The sequence below is a fragment of the Takifugu rubripes genome, chromosome 1 (assembly GCF_901000725.2).
Source record: "Takifugu rubripes chromosome 1, fTakRub1.2, whole genome shotgun sequence".
Taxonomy (NCBI): Eukaryota; Metazoa; Chordata; class Actinopteri; order Tetraodontiformes; family Tetraodontidae; genus Takifugu; species Takifugu rubripes.
The window spans coordinates 28,681,861-28,709,448 of NC_042285.1; the positions used below are offsets into that span (position 1 = coordinate 28,681,861).

The 27,588-nt window shown below is 53.2% G+C and overlaps 3 protein-coding genes across 6 annotated transcripts in view; 1 reads left to right on the top strand and 2 right to left on the bottom strand.

Moving 5' to 3' along the window:
• LOC101072981 (homeobox protein engrailed-1-B-like) overlaps window positions 1-1,652 on the bottom strand; it is a 3,008-nt gene extending 1,356 nt beyond the window's left edge. For both annotated transcript variants that reach the window (XM_029847889.1, XM_029847885.1), the window contains exon 1: window positions 912-1,652. In XM_029847889.1, coding sequence (XP_029703749.1) covers window positions 912-1,446 — 535 coding nt within the window. In that variant the 5' untranslated portion in view covers window positions 1,447-1,652. The remainder of the gene's footprint in view (window positions 1-911) is intronic.
• Window positions 1,653-7,408: 5,756 nt separating this feature from the next.
• marco (macrophage receptor with collagenous structure) lies at window positions 7,409-12,484 on the top strand. Of its 2 annotated transcripts, none has more exons than XM_029847870.1 (12): window positions 7,409-7,569; window positions 7,758-7,856; window positions 9,426-9,574; window positions 9,725-9,842; window positions 10,019-10,072; window positions 10,292-10,336; window positions 10,673-10,741; window positions 10,822-10,866; window positions 10,932-11,031; window positions 11,111-11,187; window positions 11,909-12,076; window positions 12,177-12,484. In XM_029847870.1, exons 1-12 carry the CDS (start codon window positions 7,461-7,463, stop codon window positions 12,305-12,307), a joined length of 1,164 nt encoding a protein of 387 aa, XP_029703730.1. In that variant the 5' UTR covers window positions 7,409-7,460; the 3' UTR covers window positions 12,308-12,484. The 2 variants fall into 2 exon arrangements, with proteins under 2 accessions (XP_029703730.1, XP_029703738.1); XM_029847878.1 differs by having other exon boundaries at window positions 10,932-11,030; window positions 11,119-11,187.
• An 11,425-nt stretch (window positions 12,485-23,909) lies between these two features.
• On the bottom strand, window positions 23,910-25,350 carry c1ql2 (complement component 1, q subcomponent-like 2). Of its 2 annotated transcripts, none has more exons than XM_011619591.2 (2): window positions 24,613-25,350; window positions 23,910-24,335 (listed from the first exon to the last, which is right to left on the bottom strand). In XM_011619591.2, the coding sequence occupies exons 1-2, from the start codon at window positions 25,195-25,197 to the stop codon at window positions 24,156-24,158; spliced, it is 765 nt and encodes a 254-aa protein (XP_011617893.1). In that variant the 5' UTR covers window positions 25,198-25,350; the 3' UTR covers window positions 23,910-24,155. The 2 variants fall into 2 exon arrangements, with proteins under 2 accessions (XP_011617893.1, XP_029692972.1); XM_029837112.1 differs by having other exon boundaries at window positions 24,703-25,321.
• Between the last annotated feature and the right edge of the window lie 2,238 nt (window positions 25,351-27,588).

Below are 27,588 nucleotides of genomic sequence, written 5' to 3' on the forward strand. Positions count from 1 at the left end.
CTCAATTTAATTTTTATACCGGCTTTTTTTAACACCCAATATTATACGGTGCAAGTTATTATTATTATTATTATTATTATTATTATTATTATTATTATTATCATCATCGCTATTGTTGTTATTATTATTATTATTGTTGTTATTATTATTGTTAAAACTGTAAGAATAACACAAGGTACAAAATATTTTCTATCTTCTACAAAAACAATTTTGTCTTCAATGTTTAGATCATTTTATATATGGTATATAAGTTTGATATCTGTAATAATAATAATAATAATAATAATAATAATAGTAACATAATAATAATAGTAATAATAATATTAACGATAATATTAATAATAATCATAATAAAAATAGTAATGATAATAACAACAATAGTAATAATAATAATAGTAATGATAATAACAACAATAGTAATAATAATAATAATAGTAATGATAATAACAACAATAGTAATAATAATAATAGTAATGATAATAACAACAATAGTAATAATAATAGTAATAATCGTAATAATAATATTAACGATAATAGTAATAATAGTAGTTATAATAATTAGCAGCAGTAATATTAGCATTATTATTGCTGTTGCTCTACAGACATTCACTTTAAGCTGTTTCAATTAAACGAACATTTGAAATAAACCGATTTCAGAAGAATGAAAACATTCGAATTTCTTTCACAGGAATATAAACCAAACAAAAATGTAAATCAAATCATCTATAATGTCTTTGCTTTTAAAAAGACATTTTGATTTCATTTTGCTGATTTAATTATTTGAAAAAATGGATCATTTAATATAAAATCTATTGCCAACACAACAGATTTGGTTATTCCTAGATTTGCTTATTCCTAGATTTGGTTATTCCCGTTGTTCGTCCTCGGGCATCAGGAAACTCGGGTCTTACCAGATGAGGGCCTGTCCGAGTAGCGGGTGCAGTAGACCCAGGCCGGCCACAGCATCGGCTGGTTTTCCGGGGTGGTGGTGCCGGTTCCGTTCAGAACCACCAGTGAGGAGTTGCTGTTCTCTGCCGCTGCCGCCGTCCTCTCCTCGGCTTTAACCCCCCCGCTGCTGGGGACGGCGGCCGCGGACCCTCCTCCGCCGCTGCCCTGACCCTTCCTGGGACTCGCCAAGGAGGCGGCGGAGGAGGAGCTGTCGGTGCTACAGTTCGAGTCCTGGGACGCGGTGGCCGGGTCGGTCGGCCTGCTGACAGCCGGGTGCACGCGCTCCCGGCCGCCGGAGCTGTGCGCCCTCTCCCGCGCGCAGAGTTCTTTCCTACAGCCAAAGTCTGGCCGTAAAATGTTGTCGATGAAAAAGTTGGTGGTCCTGTGAGCCTGTTGGGCGACTTGAAGCGGCAGGATGGGCGGCGAGGGCAGGCTGGGAGCCGGGGAGACGCTCTCGGGCTCGCTGCTGTCGGAGCTGTTCAGGTCCCGCTGCTCCATCCCCGCGGCTGAGAACAACGAGTGTGCGCCCGCTCCGATCCCCCTCCTGTGGCCCGCTCTTTGTATCCCCAAATCTGACAGCAGGAAGCACTAAAACATAGTTATTTTCTCTCCGGAAGGTTGCTGGATGCTGTAATTATTTGCAAACTGTGGACATTCTCGTGCGTAAAGGTGCTCCCGTGCGTCATGGTCGGTGACGGACTCAGACTAGCAGCACGATCACACACTGCGCGCCGTATGACAGCTTCACACACACACACACACACACACACACACACACGCACACACACACACACACACACACACACACATACTTACACACACACACACACACACACTTACACACACACACACACACACACGCGCGCGCGCGCGCGAATGAGAGCCAGAACACAGTGGACCAATCACAGGCCAGGACACTTTTGGACATGAGTTGACGATGTCCAATAATGTCACGCGTCTCTGAACCCGAAGAAGAGCTGAGAAACCAAACAAGAGATTATCACTGGTACACACACACACACACACACACACACACACACACACACACACACACACGCACACACACACACACACACACACATTTTTGCGTAAATTACCGAAACTCGTTCTTAAATTTTTAATGCAAAAATCTTAATGAATCTCCTTGTTGAGCATCTGTGGTGTCACTAACAGGAGGAGGAGGAGGAGGAGGAGGAGGAGGAGGAGGAAGGCGCTCTTGTTTTAGCCAAACAACTGTGCACCTCCGCCCTCCTCAGGTTTGACGCACCGTCTCCACCTTCTTATCCCTGCGAGTGCGTGAGAGTGTGATAATTGATCGGTTTTAATTAGGCTGCCTCCCGCCTGACGTCCATCAGCTGCTGCGGACACAGGCGCCGCTGTCAGCGCGGCCCGCGCGCCTCTTCATCACCTTCATCACGGCCGCGGGATGAATGGAGGCGCAACAAAACGGGAGATAAGCAGATATTTACCGCGCAGCCGCCCGCGGCCTCGTGGAAGGTGAGTGGGCTTTAATGACCACTGACGTCATCCAACGCCTTCATTTTATTCACTTTCAAATGAATTTTAATGTGAAGATCCGAAGAGTTTTATTAGGTTTCCTGACGTCAGACTGCTGTTTCAGCAATTCAGCCCGACATTTCCCTGGTCTGAAGACAATGAGGCCACACGCGCGCGCGCGTGATCAATGACCAAATAGGCTCCGATAATTCAACTGAGATAAATACACACATGAGAAATTGTTACTGATTTGACATCTATCTCTTTCTCGCACGCACACGCACACGCACACTTGTGTGAGGCTGCTCATATCTGCTGCAATAAAACAATGGCGCCGAATCGAACCGAGAAAACACAATGACCAAAAATGGAAAAATGTGTTTTTATTGTCTGTTTTGTTCAACGTTTGTTGATCATTTGGATGCGTCACACAGGCGACTCACTGTCGTGATTGAACAGGTGTCTCTCTGTTGTGTGACAACAACAATCGGACTTTCAACAACAAAATCCAACAAATGAACAAAAGTCTTCCGAACTTTGATGAACCTGCATCATTTAAATATGAACGTTCGTCTTTACGTTTGAACTGTGACGCAGCGACACCCAGCGGCGAGCGGAGGAACAGGCGATCTCAAAATAATCCGACTGTGCACAAACGCACCTTTAAACGATCGTTGAAGAAACGGATGCGATGGAGAAGGTCGCGGATGAAACTAACCTGAGGTAGGTGGTGGTGGTGGTGGGGGGGGGGGGGCTACCTGTGTGACCTGGGATCCGCCTGCTGGGACACAGAATATCTCCTTCCTGCTGGGGAGCACCTGCACGGTCCACATGTCTGCAGCTGATGTTCTGTGGACCTGTGCTGGTGGACAGGAGCTCTGCTGAGTGCTGAGCCACCATCAATGTGGCCTCCGTGTTGTCTCAGGAGGCTTCGGGATAATGCTGATCATAAAGCAGGAGGGTTCATCTTTCATCAGGTGGAGAGAGGAGCACCTGATCCTGCAGATATGCACCTGTGTAATGACCTGTGGTCCTGAACTGTCGTCTGTCTACCAGACCTCACGGGGTGGCCTCGGGCACCCTGCAGCCGGTGCCGAGCATGTGGACCCGGCGATGGTGGCAGGAGGTTCGGCCCAGAGGTGACAGGGTGACCTGTGCTTTTTCCACCTGTGTTTTGGTTGCGAGGCTCCGTGTGCATCCGGGAACGCCGAAGGCAGCGCTCAGTAGCAGCCGTGGGCGTTGGTGAACAAGAGGAGCTGCTTTTGGTCAAGGACTTCCTGTCTGGTGGACGGCTCCAGCTGACTCGGACCTCCAGCTGACTCGGACCTCCAGGTGACTCGGACCTCCAGCTGACTCGGACCTCCAGGTGACTCGGACCTCCAGCTGACTCGGACCTCCAGGTGACTCGGACCTCCAGCTGACTCGGACCTCCAGGTGACTCGGACCTCCAGGTGACTCCGACCTCCAGGTGACTCCGACCTCCAGCTGACTCCGACCTCCAGCTGACTCGGACCTCCAGCTGACTCGGACCTCCAGGTGACTCGGACCTCCAGGTGACTCGGACCTCCAGCTGACTCGGACCTCCAGGTGACTCGGACCTCCAGGTGACTCGGACCTCCAGGTGACTCGGACCTCCAGCTGACTCGGACCTCCAGGTGACTCGGACCTCCAGGTGACTCCGACCTCCAGGTGACTCCGACCTCCAGGTGACTCCGACCTCCAGCTGACTCGGACCTCCAGGTGACTCCGACCTCCAGGTGACTCCGACCTCCAGCTGACTCGGACCTCCAGCTGACTCGGACCTCCAGGTGACTCCGACCTCCAGCTGACTCGGACCTCCAGGTGATTTGGACCTCCAGGTGACTCGGACCTCCAGGTGACTCCGACCTCCAGCTGACTCGGACCTCCAGGTGACTCGGACCTCCAGGTGACTCCGACCTCCAGCTGACTCGGACCTCCAGCTGACTCGGACCTCCAGGTGACTCCGACCTCCAGCTGACTCGGACCTCCAGGTGATTTGGACCTCCAGGTGACTCGGACCTCCAGGTGACTCCGACCTCCAGCTGACTCGGACCTCCAGGTGACTCGGACCTCCAGGTGACTCCGACCTCCAGCTGACTCGGACCTCCAGGTGACTCCGACCTCCAGCTGACTCGGACCTCCAGCTGACTCGGACCTCCAGGTGACTCCGACCTCCAGCTGACTCGGACCTCCAGGTGATTTGGACCTCCAGGTGACTCGGACCTCCAGGTGACTCCGACCTCCAGCTGACTCGGACCTCCAGGTGACTCGGACCTCCAGCTGACTCGGACCTCTCGTCCAGAGGCCCAGAGCTGAGCACCACTAATGGGTCTACTATTGGAACTGAATTCTATTTGGCACCAGGTCTGTGACTGGACACAGCGAAAGCCTCATCGCAGTCCCCAATAGGAGCAGATCTTCTACGGGTGGATGTTGCTCACCGCCGTCTGATTGATCCGGTGTCTTTTGCCACATTTCCGAGCCAGAAAGGTGGATCTGGGCCCTTAACTCACACTAAAATCCTGGATTCGGGGAATAATTTTTACAGTTTTCCATCACCTCCAGTTTCTGCCACAGTCTCCAGGTCTGGTGAGGGCCGAGGTGGTAGACTTCCCTCATGTGGTCCACATCCTGCAGCCATCTTAGGGGGCCCTTGGGCCACGGCAGGCTGATGACGGTGTCGACTGGACTCCTGAGCGGATCAGGCATTTGTTGAAGCTCAGTGAAGCTCAGTCTGCCTGGGCGAGTGCGGTGCTTCCGGCACATCCTGCACCGTGGGTATCCACGGCTTTCACGGCCGATGCCTCGGTGGTGGAGCGGCGCCTGACTGGTGCGTGGCAACCGCGGGACAACGAGCAAAAGTACAGTGTTTCGGGGGTTGGTGGTGTTGCACCTGGCTGGGCGCCACTTCCTTTACTTGCTGGAGGGTCTACGCCGACCAAGAACGGTGGACATTTGCTATGGCCAAGGGAACTGAGCCATGGTCCGCTCCACAGCCGCCCCACGTCGTGGCCGTCTCAGCGTTTATGACGGACATTCGCCACACGGCGAGGAAGGGCGATTGTCTGTCCCGGGCCTGCGGGCCCCTTGTCCCTCAGAGGGGATGTTTCAGCCATGGCTGCTGACCAGCCCGTGGAGCTCCAACACCTGGTGCTTAAGACCACTGGTACAGCCCTAAAGCGGTGGTACCAGAAGGTGGTCCTACACTCCTTTGCAATGTTTCCATGACACCAGGTGTCGGTGAAGCTGGATGGGTCCAGGTTTGTTTCACCTGGTCCATGTAAGGAGGTCAGAGAACGATCAGCGGCCTCTGTGGCCTATCGGCCTGTAAGGTGCACCAGCACCCCAGGGTGCCCCTCTAGCGAGACACTACGTGCATGTGGACCTGCTGGGCCCTTTACCCCCTCAGAGGGTTTTATACACCTGCTGACTGTGGTACATGGAGCCACCAGGTGGTTAGAGGCAGTTCCTTTGTCCTCTACGACATCCGCGTGTTGGGGCTTTCCTTGTGCCGTCCCCTCTGACAGGGGACCCCAGCTGGTTTTGGAGCTCTGGTCAGTGCTGGTGAGGTCCCTGGGTACACAGGTTCACTGCACTCCTGCGTACAACATTATCACAGGCTGCACTCTCGGGTGGTCTCTCCTTCGCCTTGGGTGATGCTCGGTCTATGTTTAGCCCCTAGCAAGGACCTGGAAGCTTCTGCAGGGTTGGTTTTCAGGCAGCCCCTCATGTTCCGGGACAGTTTTTTGGCAGAGACCTCTGCCTCCTTTTACTTTCCTGTTGCCTTTTCTCCCCAAATCTGCTCTCACTCCGACTCCGGTCCACCACTGAATGGTGGCCCATTCAGGGTGTTGGAGAGGCTCCAAGAGTTTCAGGTGTGATATGTGGGTTGTAGGAAACGTAGAACTCTGGATAGGCTTAAGCCGCCACATTTGGTGGCCTACGAGGTTCTGGAACCAGCCTAGGTCCCCCATCGGGGGGCCCTCCTTACAAGGCTCCTAATGTGTCTCCTCATCTTGTGTGTCCAGATTTGCAGAGTTTGAAACCTGCAGGCTGGTGACAAACAGTCTTCAGCTTTGGATGAGGATCAGGCCGATCAGCCTCTGGTGAGGGACTGACCTTTGCCCCCGGTTTCCCTCTGGATGTCCGGGGGGCTGTGTGGGGAGCAGGCGGGTATCCCTCACCCAGGAGGATTATGGGTTGGGGCGTGTTCAGCACTCTTTGGTTTGCCTGGTTTCTGGTTTTGACCTTCATAAAGAGAACGAACAAAAAACCCCGTCTTTCTTCATCTGTCACATTTTTTAAAGTATCTAGCAGAAAAACATTTCCACATAAACGAGAAAGAGCTTTTGTAATGTGGGGGCGTGTCTAAGACCTGGGGGCGGGTCAAACTGTTGCTGCTGTTGTGGTTCCGCCCTCATGACACCCAACATGAGGCAGGTTGTTCAAATCAGCCTGCAGAAATCTGGAGCATCTTGAGACACATTTCTTGACTCCTGCTGCTCCTTAAACATTGAAAAAGCAGAACACCTGAGTCCTGAGACGGATCCACAGCTGAGGAAACACCTGAGCAGGTACCAAGCCGTCACGGAGACAGGAGCCACTATCAGGAGGTGGAGACACCTGTGTCACGCTGGTCCTCCATCATCACTGAGGCCTCCACGCAGGTGTGGCTCCGCCTGCATCTACCAGTGTTTACAGCTCCAAACAAATCACCTCTGCTTTACTTTTACACCAGTTAATTACGTTTGGTATCTTTGGATTTTGGGATTTTTACCATTTTGGATGTTGATAAAACCCTTGAATTAGTTGTCAAAGTGTAAAAATGGTTAAATGTTTGAGCAGGAACTTCCTCCTCTCTGAATTTCGACCTCCTCAGCAACATGTCACACCCAGTTCCTCTTCTCAGCCCAGCTTCTGTTGCAACCAGCTGAAGACGCTCCTATAAAGCTGCTGCAGCAGGAAGTGGAGGTGACAGACGCTGGACCGCAGACATGGAGACGTCGGTGGACCGTGTGGGGGGACGAATGTCCTCCACTCACACTAACCCCCTGTTTGACCTGTCTGACAGCAGCACGGACCTGAGCAGCTTCCAGCCGGGCAGTAAGTAAAACCAGCATGAACTAAACATGTGGTCACAGTGTCTGATCTCCATCACTAACGATGTCACCTGGTCGCTCCGAAACTTCAGAAACACCAGATTTAATGCTACATATTTATTTGTGGGACCCACTTTGGCCACCAGGGGGCGCTGGTGCCTCACTGAGCTGAAGTTTCTCTCTGAATTTCAGATCTGACGCCAGCGAAGCCCCGAAGTCGCTGGTGCTTCATCATGAGCCTCCTCTTCATCATCCTGCAGGTCATCATCAACATCGTTCTAATTTATAAAGGTCCAGTAAAACCAGTCCATGTTCCATGTCTCTGTCCCAGTATGACCAGTCATTAACCCCCTCTGTCCCAGTATGACCAGTCATTAACCCTCTGTGTCCCAGTATGACCAGTCATTAACTCTCTGTGTCCCAGTATAACCAGTCATTAACCCCCTCTGTCCCAGTATAACCAGTCATTAACCCTCTGTGTCCCAGTATAACCAGTCATTAACCCTCTGTGTCCCAGTATAACCAGTCATTAACCCTCTGTGTCCCAGTATAACCAGTCATTAACCCCCTCTGTCCCAGTATAACCAGTCATTAACCCCCTCTGTCCCAGTATAACCAGTCATTAACCCTCTGTGTCCCAGTATAACCAGTCATTAACCCCCTCTGTCCCAGTATAACCAGTCATTAACCCCCTCTGTCCCAGTATAACCAGTCATTAACCCTCTGTGTCCCAGTATAACCAGTCATTAACCCTCTGTGTCCCAGTATAACCAGTCATTAACCCTCTCTGTCCCAGTATAACCAGTCATTGACCCTCTCTGTCCCAGTATAACCAGTCATTAACCCCCTCTGTCCCAGTATAACCAGTCATTAACCCTCTCTGTCCCAGTATAACCAGTCATTAACCCCCTCTGTCCCAGTATAACCAGTCATTAACCCTCTCTGTCCCAGTATAACCAGTCATTAACCCTCTGTGTCCCAGTATAACCAGTCATTAACCCCCTCTGTCCCAGTATAACCAGTCATTAACCCTCTGTGTCCCAGTATAACCAGTCATTAACCCTCTCTGTCCCAGTATAACCAGTCATTAACCCTCTCTGTCCCAGTATAACCAGTCATTGACCCTCTCTGCCCCAGTATAACCAGTCATTGACCCTCTCTGTCCCAGTATAACCAGTCATTAACCCTCTCTGTCCCAGTATAACCAGTCATTGACCCCCTCTGTCCCAGTATAACCAGTCATTAACCCTCTCTGTCCCAGTATAACCAGTCATTAACCCCCTCTGTCCCAGTATAACCAGTCATTAACCCTCTGTGTCCCAGTATAACCAGTCATTAACCCTCTGTGTCCCAGTATAACCAGTCATTAACCCTCTGTGTCCCAGTATAACCAGTCATTAACCCTCCTTGTCCCAGTATAACCAGTCATTAACCCCCTCTGTCCCAGTATAACCAGTCATTAACCCTCTCTGTCCCAGTATAACCAGTCATTAACCCTCTGTGTCCCAGTATAACCAGTCATTAACCCTCCTTGTCCCAGTATAACCAGTCATTAACCCCCTCTGTCCCAGTATAACCAGTCATTAACCCTCTCTGTCCCAGTATAACCAGTCATTAACCCCCTCTGTCCCAGTATAACCAGTCATTAACCCTCTGTGTCCCAGTATAACCAGTCATTAACCCTCCTTGTCCCAGTATAACCAGTCATTAACCCCCTCTGTCCCAGTATAACCAGTCATTAACCCTCTCTGTCCCAGTATAACCAGTCATTAACCCCCTCTGTCCCAGTGTAACCAGTGTGTCCGCCCTCCTTGTCCCAGTGTAACCAGTTCAGACCTGGGCTGTCTCTTCTCTCCCCAGTGGTCACACTGGAGGCGTTGCTCCTCAAACCTTCGTCCCAGATGTTGACATCTGTCCCTCAGAGTGAGGACGTCCTGCAGGTCCTTGTGCAGAACACCAGTCAGGAGAGCAGAACCTTGAGGGCTCAGCTGTGGACTCTGCACGCACAGGTTCTTCTGCTCAGGTTTCTGATCCATAACTGGATGCTAACGCTGTTAGCTGTTAGCTTGCTGACAGGCTCTTTGGTCGGAGCAGAAAAGTCTGATTCTGATGGTTCGCTGCACAAGCTAAGGTTGCGGGTGTGATTGTCATGGCAACAGGTTCAGAACCTGTGTGGCGACGGGGGCCGGTTGGGCCAGATGAGGTCTGACCTGATCCAGCTCAACGTCACGAACCGAAACCTGGAGAACAAACTGGCAAACCTGAGCCGGACCTCAGGTATGGACCCGCATGCTAACATTAGCTCGCATTAGCAAGCCACTATTGTAGCTAATAAAGATAACCTTTGTTGTCAGTCAGTGATGAGCTAAAAGCTGAACTGTAGCTAATGGCTAAGCTAATGTGACGGTGTAAATCCATCAGTGTCTCTTTTCTGTTGTGTCCTGGTCCTCCAGGTAAAGACGGGCAGCCGGGCCCTCCAGGCCCACCTGGAGAGAGGGGTATTCCAGGTGAGGCCCACTTCAACAACTAGAGAACCCAAACAGGAAGTCTGTTTTCAGTTTAAGAGGGGGAATAATTCATTCATGGATTAACTGTGGGCGGAGTTATCGCCACAGCAGCCGTTGCCATAGTAACCCAATGTTTCTGTTGCAGTCAGTTTGATGTTGATGGTTGATTACTCTCCAGATGTTCAGACCATCAGCAGGTTTCTTCTCATTTGTCTCCAGGTATTCCTGGACTGAAGGGGGACCCAGGCCCAAACGGAGAACCAGGTCAGCCTGACTTTGATTCCAGAATCGTTCTTCAAATGTTTCATTTCAGGAAGAAAAAGGAAGAAGTCCAGTGTGAAGGGGGAGGGGCTTGTCAGGACCGCTGCCCCGGGCCCCCAGGGGTGGAATCTTGTGACCTGAGCCTCAGCGTTCAGTCACACCATCTCACCTCTGCTTTCACTTCTGGTTTATGAAATTCTTCGGTTTCTCTTCCTCCTGGAGCTTCTGCTCAAGGCCGGAAGTCGGGCTGAGTCGCTGCTTTTCCACCATAAGTTCACGAGCGTTCTTTAAGAATAAAACCCAAAACATCAGCAGTTCCTCATCTGCCTCACAATTCAGGTCCTGCGGGACCACCCGGAGATCTGGGGCCTGGAGCCAAGGGTGAGAAAGGAGAGGCCGGGACAGCAGGTGACACCCGTCAAACCTGGTCAGAGGTCAGAGGTCAGAGGTGAAACTGTGGTGGACTAAAACTGTGGCTGTGATCTCAGGTGCTGCGGGACAGAAAGGTGATGCAGGAAGTCCTGGTGAAAAAGGTACCTGCAGGGGAGGAAGACCACCGCTCATCCTGGCAGAACCTAACGCTTGTCTGCTTCACCAGGTTCTCAGGGTGCTCCTGGTTTTCCTGGTCAGAAAGGGAACTCTGGTTCTCGAGGACTGGCAGGTCCTGCTGGACTTCCAGGCTTCAACGGGTCTCAGGGTGAGTCCGAGGAAGTTCAGTCACATCTGCTCTGCTTTGTTTAACACATCACATAATACTTATTGGTCTTTGTTTTTAACACCACCAGGACCACCAGGACCACCAGGACCACCTGGACCACCTGGACCACCTGGAACTAAAGGACAAAGTGAAAACTGTAAAGTACATTAGAACATAGACATCGCCCCCTGCTGGTTCAGAGTAGGAGGTTCCAGCAGATTCTGGTCCCAGTGGCAGTTAGCGTTAACGTTAGCAGCTACTTCAGGACCCTTCATTACCCCCCCAAACTAAAGTGGTAGAGGAGGGGGGGAGAGGGAGGGGGAGAGAGGGGGAGGGGGGGGGAGAGAGAGAGAGAGAGGGGGAGAGAGGGAGACAGAGAGGGAGGGGGGGAGAGAGAGAGAGAGAGAGGGAGAGAGGGAGACAGAGGGGGGAGAGGGAGGGGGAGAGGGAGGGAGACAGAGAGGGAGGGGGGAGAGAGAGAGAGAGAGGGGGGGAGAGAGGGAGACAGAGAGGGAGGGGGGGGAGAGAGAGAGAGAGAGGGGGGAGAGAGGGGGAGAGAGAGAGAGAGAGAGAGGGGGAGAGAGGGAGACAGAGAGGGAGGGGGGGGGAGAGAGAGAGAGGGGGGGGAGAGAGGAGACAGAGGGGGGAGAGAGGGAGACAGAGGGGGGAGAGGGAGGGGGAGAGAGGGGGAGAGGGAGGGAGACCAAGGGGGGAGGGAGGGAGAGGGGGAGAGAGGGAGAGGGGGACAGAGAGGGAGGGGGGAGAGAGAGAGGGGAGGGAAATGTTTCTGAGGCCACGCCCACAGGAAGTGTTGAGCTCTTGATTTGAAGCATTTCCACTGTCCCATGCTGACCAGTAAATGCCCCCCCCCCCCCCAGCCAAAGTGCGCCTGGTCCCTGGACCTTCCAGAGGTCGTGTGGAGGTAAAGAACAACGGCGTTTGGGGGACAGTGTGTGACGACAACTTTGACACCATTGATGGAAAAGTGATCTGTAAGATGTTGGGCTTCAGCACCGCCTCCACCGTCTTCACCACCAGCAACCCTGGTGAGAACGGCGCCGCCGCCGCCGCCGCCGCCGTTGTTGCACAATAACATCAACGACTGTAGCGATCGATTTGATCCCATGTGATGCTTCACTGGAACAGGAACTGGGGAGATCTGGCTGGACGAGCTGCGGTGCCTCGGATCAGAGACGGACATCTTTGACTGTCGACATGCCGGAATGGGAGTCAACAACTGTGCCCACAGTGAGGACGCTGGCGTCCAGTGTGTTTGACCTGGGCAGGACTGAGCCTGTGGACCCAAGACACACGAGCATCACTGCTGGGAACAGTCACAATCACCAATTAGAACCAGCTTCATGTATCTTTTAGTGTAGGACAACGTCTGTAACGGGACTCACGTCTGAGTCGGACAGTCCCCTCGAATAAATGCAATTACTCCGCTGCCTTGACCTGCGTTTCTTATTGTGTGGCAGCAGGGGGTCCTCTCATCTGTCCCCTCATCTGTCCTCTCATCTGTCCCCTCATCTGTCCTCTCATCTGTCCCCTCATCTGTCCTCTCATCTGTCCTCTCATCTGTCCTCCCATCGTCCTCATCTGTCCCTCTCATCTGTCCCCTCATCTGTCCCCTCATCTGTCCTCTCATCTGTCCCCTCATCTGTCCCCTCATCTGTCCTCTCATCTGTCCTCTCATCTGTCCCCTCATCTGTCCCCTCATCTGTCCTCTCATCTGTCCCCTCATCTGTCCCCTCATCTGTCCTCTCATCTGTCCCCTCATCTGTCCTCTCATCTGTCCCCTCATCTGTCCTCTCATCTGTCCTCTCATCTGTCCCCTCATCTGTCCCCTCATCTGTCCTCTCATCTGTCCTCCCATCTGTCCCCTCATCTGTCCTCTCATCGGTCCTCTCATCTGTCCTCCCATCTGTCCTCCCATCTGTCCTCTCATCGGTCCTCTCATCTGTCCTCCCATCTGTCCTCTCATCTGTCCTCTCATCTGTCCCCTCATCTGTCCCCTCATCCGTCCCCTCCATCTGTCCATCCTCTGTCCTCTCATCGGTCCTCTCTATCTGTCCTCTCATCTGTTCTCCCATCTGTCCTCTCATCTGTCCTTCTATCTGTCCTCTCACCTGTCCTCTCATCTGTCCCCTCATCTGTCCCCTCATCTGTCCTCTCATCTGTCCTCTCATCTGTCCTCCCATCTGTCCTCCCATCTGTCCTCCCATCTGTCCTCTCATCGGTCCTCTCATCTGTCCTCTCATCTGTCCTCTCATCTGTCCTCTCATCTGTCCCCTCATCTGTCCTCTCATCTGTCCTCCCATCTGTCCTCTCATCTGTCCTCTCATCTGTCCTCCCATCTGTCCTCCCATCTGTCCTCCCATCTGTCCTCTCATCTGTTCTCCCATCTGTCCTCTCATCTGTTCTCCCATCTGTCCTCTCATCTGTCCTCTCATCTGTTCTCCCATCTGTCCTCTCATCTGTCCTCCCATCTGTCCCCTCATCTGTCCTCTCATCGGTCCTCTCATCTGTCCTCCCATCTGTCCTCCCATCTGTCCTCTCATCGGTCCTCTCATCTGTCCTCCCATCTGTCCTCTCATCTGTCCTCTCATCTGTCCCCTCATCTGTCCCCTCATCCGTCCTCCCATCTGTCCCCTCATCTGTCCTCTCATCGGTCCTCTCATCTGTCCTCTCATCTGTTCTCCCATCTGTCCTCTCATCTGTCCTCTCATCTGTCCTCTCACCTGTCCTCTCATCTGTCCCCTCATCTGTCCCCTCATCTGTCCTCTCATCTGTCCTCTCATCTGTCCTCCCATCTGTCCTCCCATCTGTCCTCCCATCTGTCCTCTCATCGGTCCTCTCATCTGTCCTCTCATCTGTCCTCTCATCTGTCCTCTCATCTGTCCCCTCATCTGTCCTCTCATCTGTCCTCCCATCTGTCCTCTCATCTGTCCTCTCATCTGTCCTCCCATCTGTCCTCCCATCTGTCCTCCCATCTGTCCTCTCATCTGTTCTCCCATCTGTCCTCTCATCTGTTCTCCCATCTGTCCTCTCATCTGTCCTCTCATCTGTTCTCCCATCTGTCCTCTCATCGGTCCTCTCATCGGTCCTCTCATCGGTCCTCTCATCTGTCCCCTCATCTGTCCTCCCATCTGTCCCCTCATCTGTCCCCTCATCTGTCCTCTCATAGCTGATGTTTCTGCCCTGCCTTTGTGGACGCCCAGTTTTGAGGGGTGTTTCTGACGTCCCCCACCTGAGGAGGTTCTGGCAGTCACGTCTGCATCTCAGCTCTCAGTTTGTCTCTCAGACTGACAAATGACCTTTGACCTGTGCCCCACCTTGAACCTTGCTCCAACCTTGAGTCGACCTGTTGGGACGCCAGCTGGCGCCTGCTGGCGTCTCTCATGTCCCACGCGCTGTCTCAGGTCTCCAGCTCTCAGCAGGAGGTGGCCCGTGATCGATGAGGTGTCACCGGGAAGCTGCAGCGGCTCGGCAGGACCGTCCAGCTGGCTGCTGTGTTGCTGCTAAGGCGTTAGCTTGGCCAGCACACGCCACCACAGCAGCAGGAGCCTGCGGCGTTCTGACGGCAGCTCGGAGAAAAGAGCAAAGTAAAAGCAGTGAGAACGTGCCGCCGGGTCAGAAGGTTCCACACCAAACTGTCACCATGATGAGCTTCAGGCTGAGGCAGCAGTCAACAAACAGTCGGTAAAGACTCAATGAAAGGTGACAGCGGCACATCGGTGACCTTCTGCCATCTAAAATCACCTGATGTCGGAGTTCCAGAGGCACCCTCAGCAGCGTTATTGTTGCTCGTTGCCATAGCAACTGTATTAAAACCATCGTTGACGAAGAGAAAAGAAATTTAGTCATTTTTCTCTGAGTTCTGACAAGCTTTGTCAAGGCTAATGCTAAGTTAGCTGGAATGCTAAGCTGGAAGCCAGTCCTCACCAGCTTCTTGCAGCACAACGCAAATCTAATAAAAGGATCAAACGGTCCCAAACACCCCCACAAACCCCCAGCATCAGAACAGACCCCCAGCATCAGAACAGACCCTCACCTTCAGAACAGACCCCCACCATCAGAACAGACCCTCACCATCAGAACAGACCCCCAGCATCAGAACAGACCCCCAGCATCAGAACAGACCCTCACCTTCAGAACAGACCCCCACCATCAGAACAGACCCCCACCATCAGAACAGACCTTAATCATCAGAACAGACCCCCAGCATCAGAACAGACCCCCAGCATCAGAACAGACCCTCACCATCAGAACAGACCCTCACCATCAGAACAGACCCCCAGCATCAGAACAGACCCTCACCATCAGAACAGACCCCCACCATCAGAACAGACCCTCACCATCAGAACAGACCCCCAGCATCAGAACAGACCCCCACCATCAGAACAGACCCCCAGCATCAGAACAGACCCTCACCTTCAGAACAGACCCCCACCATCAGAACAGACCCCCACCATCAGAACAGACCTTAATCATCAGAACAGACCCTCACCATCAGAACAGACCCTCACCATCAGAACAGACCCTCACCTTCAGAACAGACCCTCACCTTCAGAACAGACCCCCACCTTCAGAACAGACCTTAATCATCAGAACAGACCCTCACCTTCAGAACAGACCTTAATCATCAGAACAGACCCTCACCTTCAGAACAGACCTTAATCATCAGAACAGACCCTCACCTTCAGAACAGACCCCCACCATCAGAACAGACCCTCACCTTCAGAACAGACCCTCACCATCAGAACAGACCCTGTCAGTCAGCCTCTTCCTGAGCTGTGCAGCATTCAGCAGCACATTCATCAGGGCAATTAGCAGAACTCCAACAAGTATCCAATTTAATCCCAAAGTGGCAGCGTGTCAAGCCGCCATGGCCTGACCTCTGACCCCTGTCGTACCTGCTCCCATTATATTCAAACGGAAAATCAAATGTTTCCGAGGCTCATTAGAGGCTTCATCATCATGCAGCGTGCAGCCGCTAACCTTTGAGTGAAGCCCTGCGGGAGGGGCCGGTCTCATTCATATACAACACATGCCAGAGACGGTGCGAAAGGGCAACTAAACAGAACTCTGGCGGCGGGCGGTGCAAGGGGGCGGAGCTTCAGCGCTCTTTAGCGCTCCTGCCAACAAACTCTGACCGTGCTCGTCAACAGCCCGATTAAAAGACCTGGACAGGAGGACAGAGTTCAGATGAACCAAGATCCAACGCTGCTGTGCTTCTGGGGGACCGTGTGGATCCGTGTTGGAGGACTTCCAGGACTTTGTCCAGAACCACCGGTCTTATTGTCCCGTTTGTGTCGGTTCTGCTCACCGACTGGCTTCACATCCGCTGACGTCAGCAAGGCGCCACGAGCCGCCCGCCTCTCACCAGAGAATGATGGGAAAGTCCTGTCCGGTCTGCGGTGTCCCGGGGGCGGCCGGACTCCGTGATGGATTTCCAGGTCTCCGCTGCAGCCTCATTACGAATCGCCGCCATGAATAGAGATGTGACACGTCCCAGAAAGACAGCCGTGCATTATGGCTGATTCACCGCCACCTCCGTTTAAATCAACTTGGAAGAAGCGGCAAACGGCAGCATAACTCAGCCACAATGGCCCCCAGCCTCCAAATGTGACACCACAGGGAGGTCAGGAGGAAGTGGAGAGCCCTGAGGAGCAGATATCGTACAGACGGCCGCTGATGGAAATGTCTTTTTTATACGGTGGCTAAATCATAAGTCTGTATTTACCCGGGCTGCCACAGTGGGGAGAGCTGCAGGGGGCGTCATGGAGATGAGGACTTTTTAATCAGGACCAGCCTCATCCAGGCTGGAGCAGATGAGATTCAGCTCATCCAGGAGCAGCAGCAGCAGATACCATCAGTCAACCGGAGGAGCACATTAGTCGTTATTGTCTTAGTTTAATGAAATTCACTTTAGGCGCTGAACGTTTCCACCCCTCCCAGGAAAGTCAAAACCTTCTATCGCTTGCTGTTCTAATGCTCCTCTAATGCTCCTCACCTGTCCTCTTCCTCGGGGGTCTCAGCAGCTTTGGACCTTTGCTCTGCAGAAGTTGGGGCTGCAGTTAGCATTAGCGCTGGCTAACACTGGAGTCAGCCACCTTCTCTTTCTTCTTCTAAAGAAGAAAGAGAAGGCTTGAAAGGTTAGGAGCTTCTGAGGCCATCAGGACTGATCTGTCTCTGCTGGGTTCTGCTGACGGGTGGACAAAACATGGGAGGTGTTCTGGTAGCGGGGGGAGCTGCCAGGACACCTCCAGAGACCTGCCGGGGTACCCAAACGCTCACATAGGGTGGACCTGCCTGCACCCGTGTCCTGCTGACTACCAGGAGGACAAAAATGTCACATGACAGAATCCACGACCTTTGTCAGGTCATCAGAACACTGATAACGTAACGAGGTGCCAACACGGATTCATGTTTGCGTGATGTCATCATGATGTCAGCAGCGGATTCATGACATCATGATGGAGCGTTACAACAAAGGAGATTTACCTGGTCGAATATTCAGGGCTGACTGATGATGACGATGACGAAGAAGAAGAAGAAGATGGTGATGATGGTGATGATGGTGAGCTTCTGAATGAAGGTGTCGGGGTCGGTGGGCGCCCAGAGGTGCAGGTAGATAACACCTGAGCGCCCTCGGACACAATGCTTAATAAAACATACATGAGCCCCTTTGAATAGAGAGAAATGTCAGCGATACAAAAGCTGCTGACGTCACTGAGCCGACGCCGACTCGTGTCCAGCCGCTGCTCCGACTGGTGTCCAGCCGCTGCTCCGACTCGTGTCCAACCGCTGCTCCGACTGGTGTCCAACCGCTGCTCCGACTGGTGTCCAACCGCTGCTCCGACTGGTGTCCAACCGCTGCTCCGACTCGTGTCCAACCGCTGCTCCGACTCGTGTCCAACCGCTGCTCCGACTGGTGTCCAGCCGCTGCTCCGACTGGTGTCCAACCGCTGCTCCGACTGGTGTCCAGCCGCTGCTCCGACTGGTGTCCAACCGCTGCTCCGACTCATGTCCAACCGCTGCTCCGACTGGTGTCCAACCGCTGCTCCGACTGGTGTCCAACCGCTGCTCCGACTGGTGTCCAGCCGCTGCTCCGACTCGTGTCCAACCGCTGCTCCGACTCGTGTCCAACCGCTGCTCCGACTGGTGTCCAACCGCTGCTCCGACTCGTGTCCAGCCGCTGCTCCGACTCATGTCCAACCGCTGCTCCGACTGGTGTCCAACCGCTGCTCCGACTGGTGTCCAACCGCTGCTCCGACTGGTGTCCAACCGCTGCTCCGACTCGTGTCCAGCCGCTGCTCCGACTCGTGTCCAACCGCTGCTCCGACTCGTGTCCAACCGCTGCTCCGACTGGTGTCCAACCGCTGCTCCGACTGGTGTCCAGCCGCTGCTCCGACTGGTGTCCAACCGCTGCTCCGACTCGTGTCCAACCGCTGCTCCGACTGGTGTCCAACCGCTGCTCCGACTCGTGTCCAACCGCTGCTCCGACTCGTGTCCAACCGCTGCTCCGACTGGTGTCCAACCGCTGCTCCGACTGGTGTCCAACCGCTGCTCCGACTGGTGTCCAACCGCTGCTCCGACTGGTGTCCAACCGCTGCTCCGACTGGTGTCCAACCGCTGCTCCGACTCGTGTCCAACCGCTGCTCCGACTCGTGTCCAACCGCTGCTCCGACTCGTGTCCAACCGCTGCTCCGACTCGTGTCCAACCGCTGCTCCGACTCGTGTCCAACCGCTGCTCCGACTCGTGTCCAGTTCTTCTGGACCAGCAGCATTGGAGCAGCTATGAAGGAGTGAGGTGGTACGACATGGTAATTACATGTATGTTGGTTCCACCCTGAGCAACAGAAAACAAAGGACCACAGCAGAACCTCTGAGGTCAGACAGGAAGTGTCTGTTGTGTGTGTTGTGTGTGTTGTGTCTGTTGTGTCTGTTGTGTGTGTTGTGTCTGTTGTGCGCCCCCTAGAGGAGGTTGACTGTTGCACGCTCGTGTTCCAGACGGGACGCAGCGTCAGTCAACCAAAAACAAGCTAAAAACATAAATGTCGCTGTCAGTTGCTCCGGTTTCAGACCTGAGCTGAGGAACAGCGAGTCATTAGCATGCATGAGGGGGACACGTCCAGGTCAGCTGACCTCTGACCCCAGCGTGGTGACGCCTGGCGTCAAACGGAATGCAGAAACAGCCGAGGCGTGAGGGACGAGCGGGGACGAAGATTAGGACCGAGGAAGGAGGACGCTCCAGACGCTCCGCCAGACCATAATGAGACAAACATGATAAGAAGCTTAATGTGTGTTTACACACACACACCCACACACACACGCATCAATGTGGGTGTGTGTGTGTGTTAGTGTATGAGTGTGTGTTAGTGTGTGTGTGTATGAGTGTGTGTGTGTTAGTGTATGAGTGTGTGTGCGTGCGTATGTGTGTGTGCGTGTGTGTGTTAGTGTGTGTGTGCGTGCGTGTGTGTGAGTGTGTGTGTCCGTGTGTGTGCGTGTGTGTGTGTGCGTGTATGCGTGCGTATGTGTGTGTGCGTGCGTGTGTGTTAGTGTTAGTGTGTGTGTGTGTGTTAGTGTGTGTGTGCATGCGTGCGTGTGAGTGTGTGTGTGTGTGTGCGTGTGTGCGTGTGTGTGTTTGTGCGTGTGTGTGCGTGTGTGTGCGTGTGTGCATGTGTGCGCGTGTGTGTGTGTGTGTGTGTTAGTGTATGAGTGTGTGTGCGTGCGTGTGTGTGTTAGTGTGTGTGTGTGTGTGAGTGTGTGTGTTAGTGTGTGTGTGCGTGCGTGTGCGTGTGTGTGCGTGTGTGCGTGTGTGTGTGTGTGTGTGTGTGTGTGTTAGTGTATGAGTGTGTGTGCGGGCGTGTGTGTGTTAGTGTGTGTGTGTGTGTGTGTGTGAGTGTGTGTGTTAGTGTGTGTGTGCGTGCGTGTGAGTGTGTGTGTGTGTGTGCGTGTGTGCGTGTGTGTGTTAGTGTGTGTGTGTTAGTGTGTGTGTGTTAGTGTGTGTGTGTTAGTGTGTGTGTGCGTGCGTGCGTGTGCGTGTGTGTGTGTGTTTGTGCGTGTGTGTGCGTGTGTGCGTGTGTGTGCGTGTGTGTGCTAAACTAAACTAAACTATTGATCATGTGATCGGTCACATGACGACGGAGGGCTTGTTTGAGTGGAGTGATGTCAGAGAGGAGGCGGCTTCAGTCCTGGTTCTTGTAGGTGAGTCTGGTTCCGCCCCCTGCTGGGTTCTGTTAGCATGTTGCTGTTAGCGGAGACAGAACCGAACCTGCTGAACTGGGCCAGCGTCTCATCCTGGCAGCTGATTGATGCTGCTTCATGTGAGGATGTGCTGGGCGGCTCGTGGCCCGGCCGGACCTCAGGACGGGTCAGGAAGTGGGTTTAATCGGCCCCATGTGACCAGACAGCTAATGTGACCAGAGCCTGTTCTGTAGCACGACTGAACCTAAACATGAGGCAGAGGGTCACCTGGCTGCGTGTTGCCACGGCAACTTAATCTGCAGGTACCATAAAAAATGCTCTGACAGAACTTTGTTTAAAGGTGCGAGAGCCTCTGATTGGCTGGTCATTAATATTGATGACCAAGTGTGACGGGAAAAAGAGCCGTCAGAGCTGTGAGGGTGACAGAGGGGTGACGGAGGACGGGGGAGGGTGACACTGCGGGTGTCACGGCAACGTCTGAGGTGTCCAAATAGAAACGCCGCCTGCAGCCCAGACCAGAACAGAACAGACCAGAACAGAGCGGAGCGGAGCAGAGCAGAGCAGAGCGGGGCTCAGCTGTGGAGCTTCAGGGACAAAACGACTTTATCAGCAACACGGCCTCAAACGCTCAACGCCACCATGGAGGGGGGGGGGGAGACGGGCTGGGCAGGGGGAGGAGGGGGGAGGGGGGAGGTGGTGGAGGAGGAGGCATGGGAAGGTGGGGAGGGGGGGGGAGGAGGTGGAGGCATGGGAAGGGGGGGAGGAGGAGGTGGAGGAAATAGGGGAGGCGGGCTGGGCAGGGGGAGGAGGGGGGAGGGGGAGGAGAGGGGAGGAGGAGGCATGGGAAGGTGGGGAGGGGGGGGAGGAGGTGGAGGCATGGGAAGGGGGGGGGAGGAGGAGGTGGAGGAAATAGGGGAGGCGGGCTGGGCAGGGGGAGGAGGGGGAGGGGGGAGGTGGTGGAGGTATGGGAAGGGGGGGAGGAGGAGGTGGAGGAAATAGGGGAGACGGGCTGGGCAGGGGGAGGAGGGGGAGGGGGGAGGTGGTGGAGGTATGGGAAGGGGGGGAGGAGGAGGTGGAGGAAATAGGGGAGACGGGCTGGGCAGGGGGAGGAGGGGGGAGGGGGAGGAGAGGGGAGGAGGAGGCATGGGAAGGGGGGGGAGGAGGAGGTGGAGGAAATAGGGGAGGCGGGCTGGGCAGGGGGAGGAGGGGAGGGGGCAGGCATGGGAAGGAGGGGGGGAGGCGGGAGGAGGGGGGAGGTGGTGGAGGCATGGGAAGGGGAGGGAGGAGGAGGTGGAGGGAAATAGGGGAGACGGGCTGGGCAGGGGGAGGAGGGGAGGGGGCAGGCATGGGAAGGAGGGGGGAGGGGGGAAGGGGGGGTATTAAGTGTATGTTATCTCATGAAATTAAGTAGCCACAGGTGAACGTCCAATGATGGGGCGGAGCCACCCTGTAGCCCCTCCCACTGGCCCCACCAGATGCTCACAAGTGTTTCTCCTCCTCATGGCCCCCCGACAGAGCCTAACTCTAACCCGGTCCCCCACAGACGGGGGTTAAACCCCAACGTGACCACATGTTCTCAGGTTCTCAGTTCCACTGGAGAATTAGCATCATTTAGCAATCATGCTAATCAGCACAATGCTAGTCGAGAGGGCAGGAGGGTGACGCCTCCTCTCTGTTGGTTTCACCCTCAGCGCCCCCTGGTGGAGCTCCACGCTCACACAAACTCTCTCCGAATAACCGATGACGACAAACCCACGAACAAGTCGGCGACCCGTCGGTACCGAGCCACAAAGGTGAAAGGTGTGCATGCTAGCGGTTCTGGAGGCCGTCCTGGTGCCCCGGTTCCTCCGTCCCCGTCCCGCAGGAGCAGATTGGACCCGTCTGTGCTGAAACGTTTCCTGTCTTCGCCCACAGACACACTTATTTTCAAACGTTTCCTCCTGTCAGAAGAAGTTAGCACTGAAGGCTTCGCCGCCAGTGACGCCGGCGCCCTGTTTGATTGGGAGGTGACAGGGAGCGTCTTGCTTCCTCTCAGAGGCGGCGTGCGGGGCCTCTGGCTCAGGTGTCAGTCGGGCATAAATCAGCCTCCCGCGGCCCCGGGGCCCCTCTGGGGGACGAGGAATGAGAGATGGACACAACAGATAGTGTTTCAGTCCAGCAGCCATTTTTGTGTGTGGCCATAAAACCTGTTGGCTCTCATTTAGCAGAGGTGCATTGTGGGACGGAGGCGGTAAAGCTGTGAATGTGATGAAGTGCGACGGCTGCGGCTAACAGACGTTAGCTTTGATTCAGGTTCAGACGGAAGCAGCTTTTAAAGTGATTTATCATATTCCTGTTTTTAGCTGCTCTTCTGTCTGGATAGCCCATCAACAATAACACAGTAATAACACAGTAATAACACAGTAATAAACCTTCTGCTCTTTAATTTAACTTAAATGTGTGAAAATCTCAACAAAACCCATCAAATAATTCTGACTGAAACATAGAAAACAGGATCATTTATTAAAATCACCAACAGATACAGAGACAGAAACGTTCCTACAGTCTGAGTATACGGACGAGAATTCATACCAACAAAACTTTGTTTATGTAGTGTACACACACACACACACACACACACACACACACACACACACACAGAGGATTAACATTATAGTCGTTATTTAAATGAAAACAAGTTCATTTCCTGATTATTATCTATTTGGAGCTGTTTATTCTCTGTCTAGAATGAGTCTGTCCTCATCTGTCCTCACCCGTCCTCATCTGTCCTCACCCGTCCTCATCTGTCCTCACCCGTCCTCATCTGTCCTCACCCGTCCTCACCCGTCCTCATCTGTCCTCACCCGTCCTCATCCATCCTCATCCATCCTCTCCCGTCCTCATCCATCCTTATTTGTCCTCACCCATCCTCATCTGTCCTGAGACCCAGTTGTCACAGATTAAATACCAGAACTTTGTGTCCAGACACACATTTAATGTTGAGATGCTACATCGAACTCTTGAAAAGTGAAAGACTTCATTGGTCTGAGTGGACCTGCAGCTTCTTCTGCTGATACACATAATAGCTTAGCATGATGTTAGCATTCACAGGGACAAGCATGATGTTAGCATTCACAGCGACTAGCATGATGTTAGCATTCACAGCGACTAGCATGATGTTAGCATTCACAGTGACTAGCATGATTTTAGCATTCACAGCAACTAGCATGATGTTAGCATTCACAGGGACTAGCATGATTTTAGCATTCACAGCAACGAGCATGATGTTAGCATTCACAGGGACTAGCATGATTTTAGCATTCACAGCAACGAGCATGATGTTAGCATTCACAGGGACTAGCATGATTTTAGCATTCACAGCAACGAGCATGATGTTAGCATTCACAGGGACTAGCATGATGTTAGCATTCACAGGGATGTATCTATCGACACAAATTGTTCCCAATAAAGTTCATCAGTTTGATTTACACTAAACACGCAACATAAATTCAGCGAGTTTGATCCCAATAGTTCCCCCCACCAGACCCCTTCCAGAACCCCCACCAGACCCCTTCCAGAACCCCCACCAGAACCCCCACCAGACCCTCTTCCAGAACCCCCACCAGACCCTCTTCCAGACCCCCCACCAGAACCCCTTCCAGAACCCCCACCAGACCCCCTGTGAGGAGTCTCAAGGAATGTCATAGTGGACTGGACCCAGTTCTGCTGCAGGTCCAGAGCCGTTCACAAGCTCCTCCTCTGTCTCAGCTGCACGGATCCATCAATCTGTCTTAGAATTATTGGGATTTTATCATCATTTCATCCAGAACAGCAAGTTTTTTTCTTTTCTTATGTGGAAAGTAGTGGAATGATCGGAAGGTAGAGTCAGAGGAACGACGTAGTCCTGGTCCAGCCGGCGTCCAGGTGTCCTCATCAGTCCGGGTACAGCAGGAACCCGGAGAAGGTGCTGTACTTGTTGTTGTTCCCGCCGTGGGCCTTGCCTCCATCCAGCTTCACGTAAATCTCATCTCCAGAGTCCAGATGGAGGACGACGCTGTTGCTGGCGTAGTCGTAGTTCTGGTCGGCGTCCTGAGCAATGGCGCTGGCCCGGACCTGCAACCACACCTCAGGGTTACCAGCTGGTACCAACAATCGGGTCTCTTCTCATTCTGCCCGGCCCGCTCCGGGTCAGATTGGGTCAGAACTGTTTACTTAACTTTACTGGTCCGATACGGACAGAAGAGAAAACAGAATTATTACCAAGAGAATCGATTCTGATCATTTGTTGCTTTCAGTTTCTCCCATAAACTCTGATTCAACCTTTTATTCTACCGACTCACGCGCGTTAACCGGCTCTACACGCACGAGGCGCTGGTGATTAAATGCGCACCTGCCCGTTCTTGCACAGGTCGGCCCACATGCTCGTGCCGTCCCCGCCGCGCATCAGCACGTGGTAGGTGAAGAAGTAAATCCCGGACACCTGGCACGTGAACTTGCCGGTGGTGGGGTCGTAGTGGTTCCCCAGGTTCGTCACGATGTCGTCGAACCGCAGCACTTCGTAGCCCTCGTGCGGGTTCTTCAGACCCACGTAGAACGCGATCTTCGCGCCACCGATGACAGAACTCTGCAGGTCGGTGCCGATGTCGGTGCGCGCCGTGCCAACCACCGGCGAGTTCCTCGCCTTTCCCGCGTCCCCCCTGTCACCCGGCGGACCTCTTGGACCAGGTGGCCCGGGTTCGCCCGGTGGTCCCCGAGGCCCGGGTTTCCCTGGCCGACCCGGCTCGCCTTTGGTCCCATGGACAGAACTCGGGGACGGATTGGCGTTCAGATCCTGCAGGACCTCCAGAGCCGAGGCACTCGGCTTCGGGTTATACGGGTCACAGATCATCCGGCAGGTGCCCATCATCTCGTAGCGCGCGTCAGTCCTGGAGGTCTGGACCAGCAGGGGAATCGCGATGATGAGGGTCAGAACCATGATGATACCGACCACCGCAGCGACGGTTCCCTTCCTCTGCAGAGTCCGAGAGGCGAACGCGAAAAAGTCCGTCTTGTTTTTGGACGTAATGATGGAAGAGGGAGAGAGAGAGTGAGGGAGAGAGAGAGAGAGTGAGGGAGAGAGAGAGAGGGAGAGAGACAGAGAGAGAGAGTGAGGGGAGAGAGAGAGAGAGTGAGGGAGAGAGAGAGAGGGAGAGAGACAGAGAGAGAGAGAGAGTGTGGGAGAGAGACACAGAGAGAGAGAGGGAGGTCTAAGGAGCCAGCCTGCGGGCTCTGGAGGGTCGTGCTGTCGGGACCAGGACGCGGCGACTCTGTGGGCGCTCACGCGCTCCCTGTGCGTTTTGTTGGTGCGCAACAGTGGGCTGGTGACGTCACAGGTCCGGGACGGAGCCTGTTGCAATTTGGATTGAGCGCGAGAATAATGATCCCATCATCATGTGCAGAATATAAATCTGTCTGTAGCCTCCAGAGAGCCGATCGGGCACAATCAGGTCCTGGTTCCGCTTTCATGTCTGCAGCCATGGAGACAAGAAAAGCCACGTTAGAGGTCCAGAAGTCCGGTTCAGCTCCAGTTTAACTCACAAAAGTCCAGTTCAGCTCCAGTTTAACTCACAAAATTCCAGTTTGGCTCCAGTTTAACTCACAAAATTCCAGTTCGGCTCCAGTTTAACTCACAAAATTCCAGTTCGGCTCCAGTTTAACTCACAAAATTCCAGTTCAGCTCCAGTTTAACTCACAAAAGTCCAGTTCAGCTCCAGTTTAACTCACAAAATTCCAGTTCAGCTCCAGTTTAACTCACAAAATTCCAGTTCGGCTCCAGTTTAAGGCCCAGAGGTCCAGTTCGGCTCCAGTTTAAGGCCCAGTGGTCCAGTTCAGCTCCAGTTTAACTCACAAAATTCCAGTTCGGCTCCAGTTTAAGGCCCAGAGGTCCAGTTCAGCTCCAGTTTAAGGCCCAGAGGTCCAGTTCAGCTCCAGTTTAAGGCCCAGAGGTCCAGTTCAGCTCCAGTTTAAGGCCCAGAGGTCCAGTTCAGCTCCAGTTTAACTCACAAAATTCCAGTTTGGCTCCAGTTTTAACTCACAAAATTCCAGTTCAGCTCCAGTTTAAGGCCTAGAGGTCCAGTTCGGCTCCAGTTTAAGGCCCAGAGGTCCAGTTCAGCTCCAGTTTAAGCCCCAGAGGTCCAGTTCAGCTCCAGTTTAAGGCCCAGAGGTCCAGTTCAGCTCCAGTTTAAGGCCCAGAGGTCCAGTTCAGCTCCAGTTTAAGGCCCAGAGGTCCAGTTCAGCTCCAGTTTAAGGCCCAGAGGTCCGGTTCGGCTCCAGTTTAAGGCCCAGAGGTCCCACACACACTTTTTTAGCAGGAAACAGCATTTTCATGTTTTCATATCTAACAGAAAAGTGTCACTCAGCTTCCGTGTAAATGTCAGCCCCAGCCTGTGGGCTCTGACGGGTCTGACGGGCCTGACTGGACTCGAGGTCTCCTCGGCACCAACAGACCCTCCAGACACGCAGCTGCACCACCAACATGAGGCTTCCAGTCAGATTTAATCATCCGCGTCCACACGAAAATCACCTGATGAGACGAAAACATCTGATTCTGATTCCAATCAGAGCCAGTGACATCATCTTCTCGGCTGACATGGTGTCATGTGACGTCACTGATCATGACCTGTGTCGGCATGACGACGCTCATTGCTAATTTAGCTCCATATTTTGGAGGTTAGCATTGCAGCGGCTGCTCCGCTCGGCCGACCTTCACTGACCTCCAGGCTGAGCTGCAGGACGTCCGCTCTGTTTGGAACAAATGATGTGATTTTTCTCTCTGCTTCATTTAACATTTGGTCCAATCAATCATCTTCCAGCTGAGAATGAGCAATCAATCAAGCAGATATCAAACAATCATCAGTCCAATCTGCTGCTCAGAACACGCGGGATTAATACCTTCATCTGGGTGATTTGCTTGGTGTAAATGTGTGAATGAGTTTTTAACTAATGACGCTGTAAAAATAGATTGAACAGCAAAGTAATAGATGAGTGTCGTGGCGTCCTGGGCTGCATATTAAAGGGACAGTTCACCAGAACCTCCGCCTGTTCCTCGGGATGATCCTGAGCTTGTGGAGGAGGAAACATCCTACCAGCCCGATCTCGACCTTACTGGATCATCTCAACTGGAACCAGGAAGCAGCCCAGCTCTGATACCAGACTGACCCTGACAGAACTCAACCAGGAAGTCATAACAGGACCAGATGTGACCGGCAGTTTTTACCCCAACAGCCAACAGGCAGAATAAACACGAGACACAAAAATAACACAACACTAACAACCCTGGTTCATCTCCCACCGGATGTTGTGAATCCATCTACAGACGTAAACACAG

Excerpts from the sequence above, each read along its gene's own strand:
- marco (XM_029847870.1), top strand. The coding sequence starts at position 7,461 with ATGGAGACGTCGGTGGACCGTGTGGGGGGACGAATGTCCTCCACTCAC. Across the intron at positions 9,843-10,018 it reads AAACCTGAGCCGGACCTCAG|GTAAAGACGGGCAGCCGGGC; the intron begins GTATGGACCCGC and ends CTGGTCCTCCAG. Across the intron at positions 11,188-11,908 it reads TAAAGGACAAAGTGAAAACT|CCAAAGTGCGCCTGGTCCCT; the intron begins GTAAAGTACATT and ends CCCCCCCCCCAG.
- c1ql2 (XM_011619591.2), bottom strand. The coding sequence starts at position 25,197 with ATGGTTCTGACCCTCATCATCGCGATTCCCCTGCTGGTCCAGACCTCC. Across the intron at positions 24,336-24,612 it reads ACCTGTGCAAGAACGGGCAG|GTCCGGGCCAGCGCCATTGC; the intron begins GTGCGCATTTAA and ends GTGTGGTTGCAG.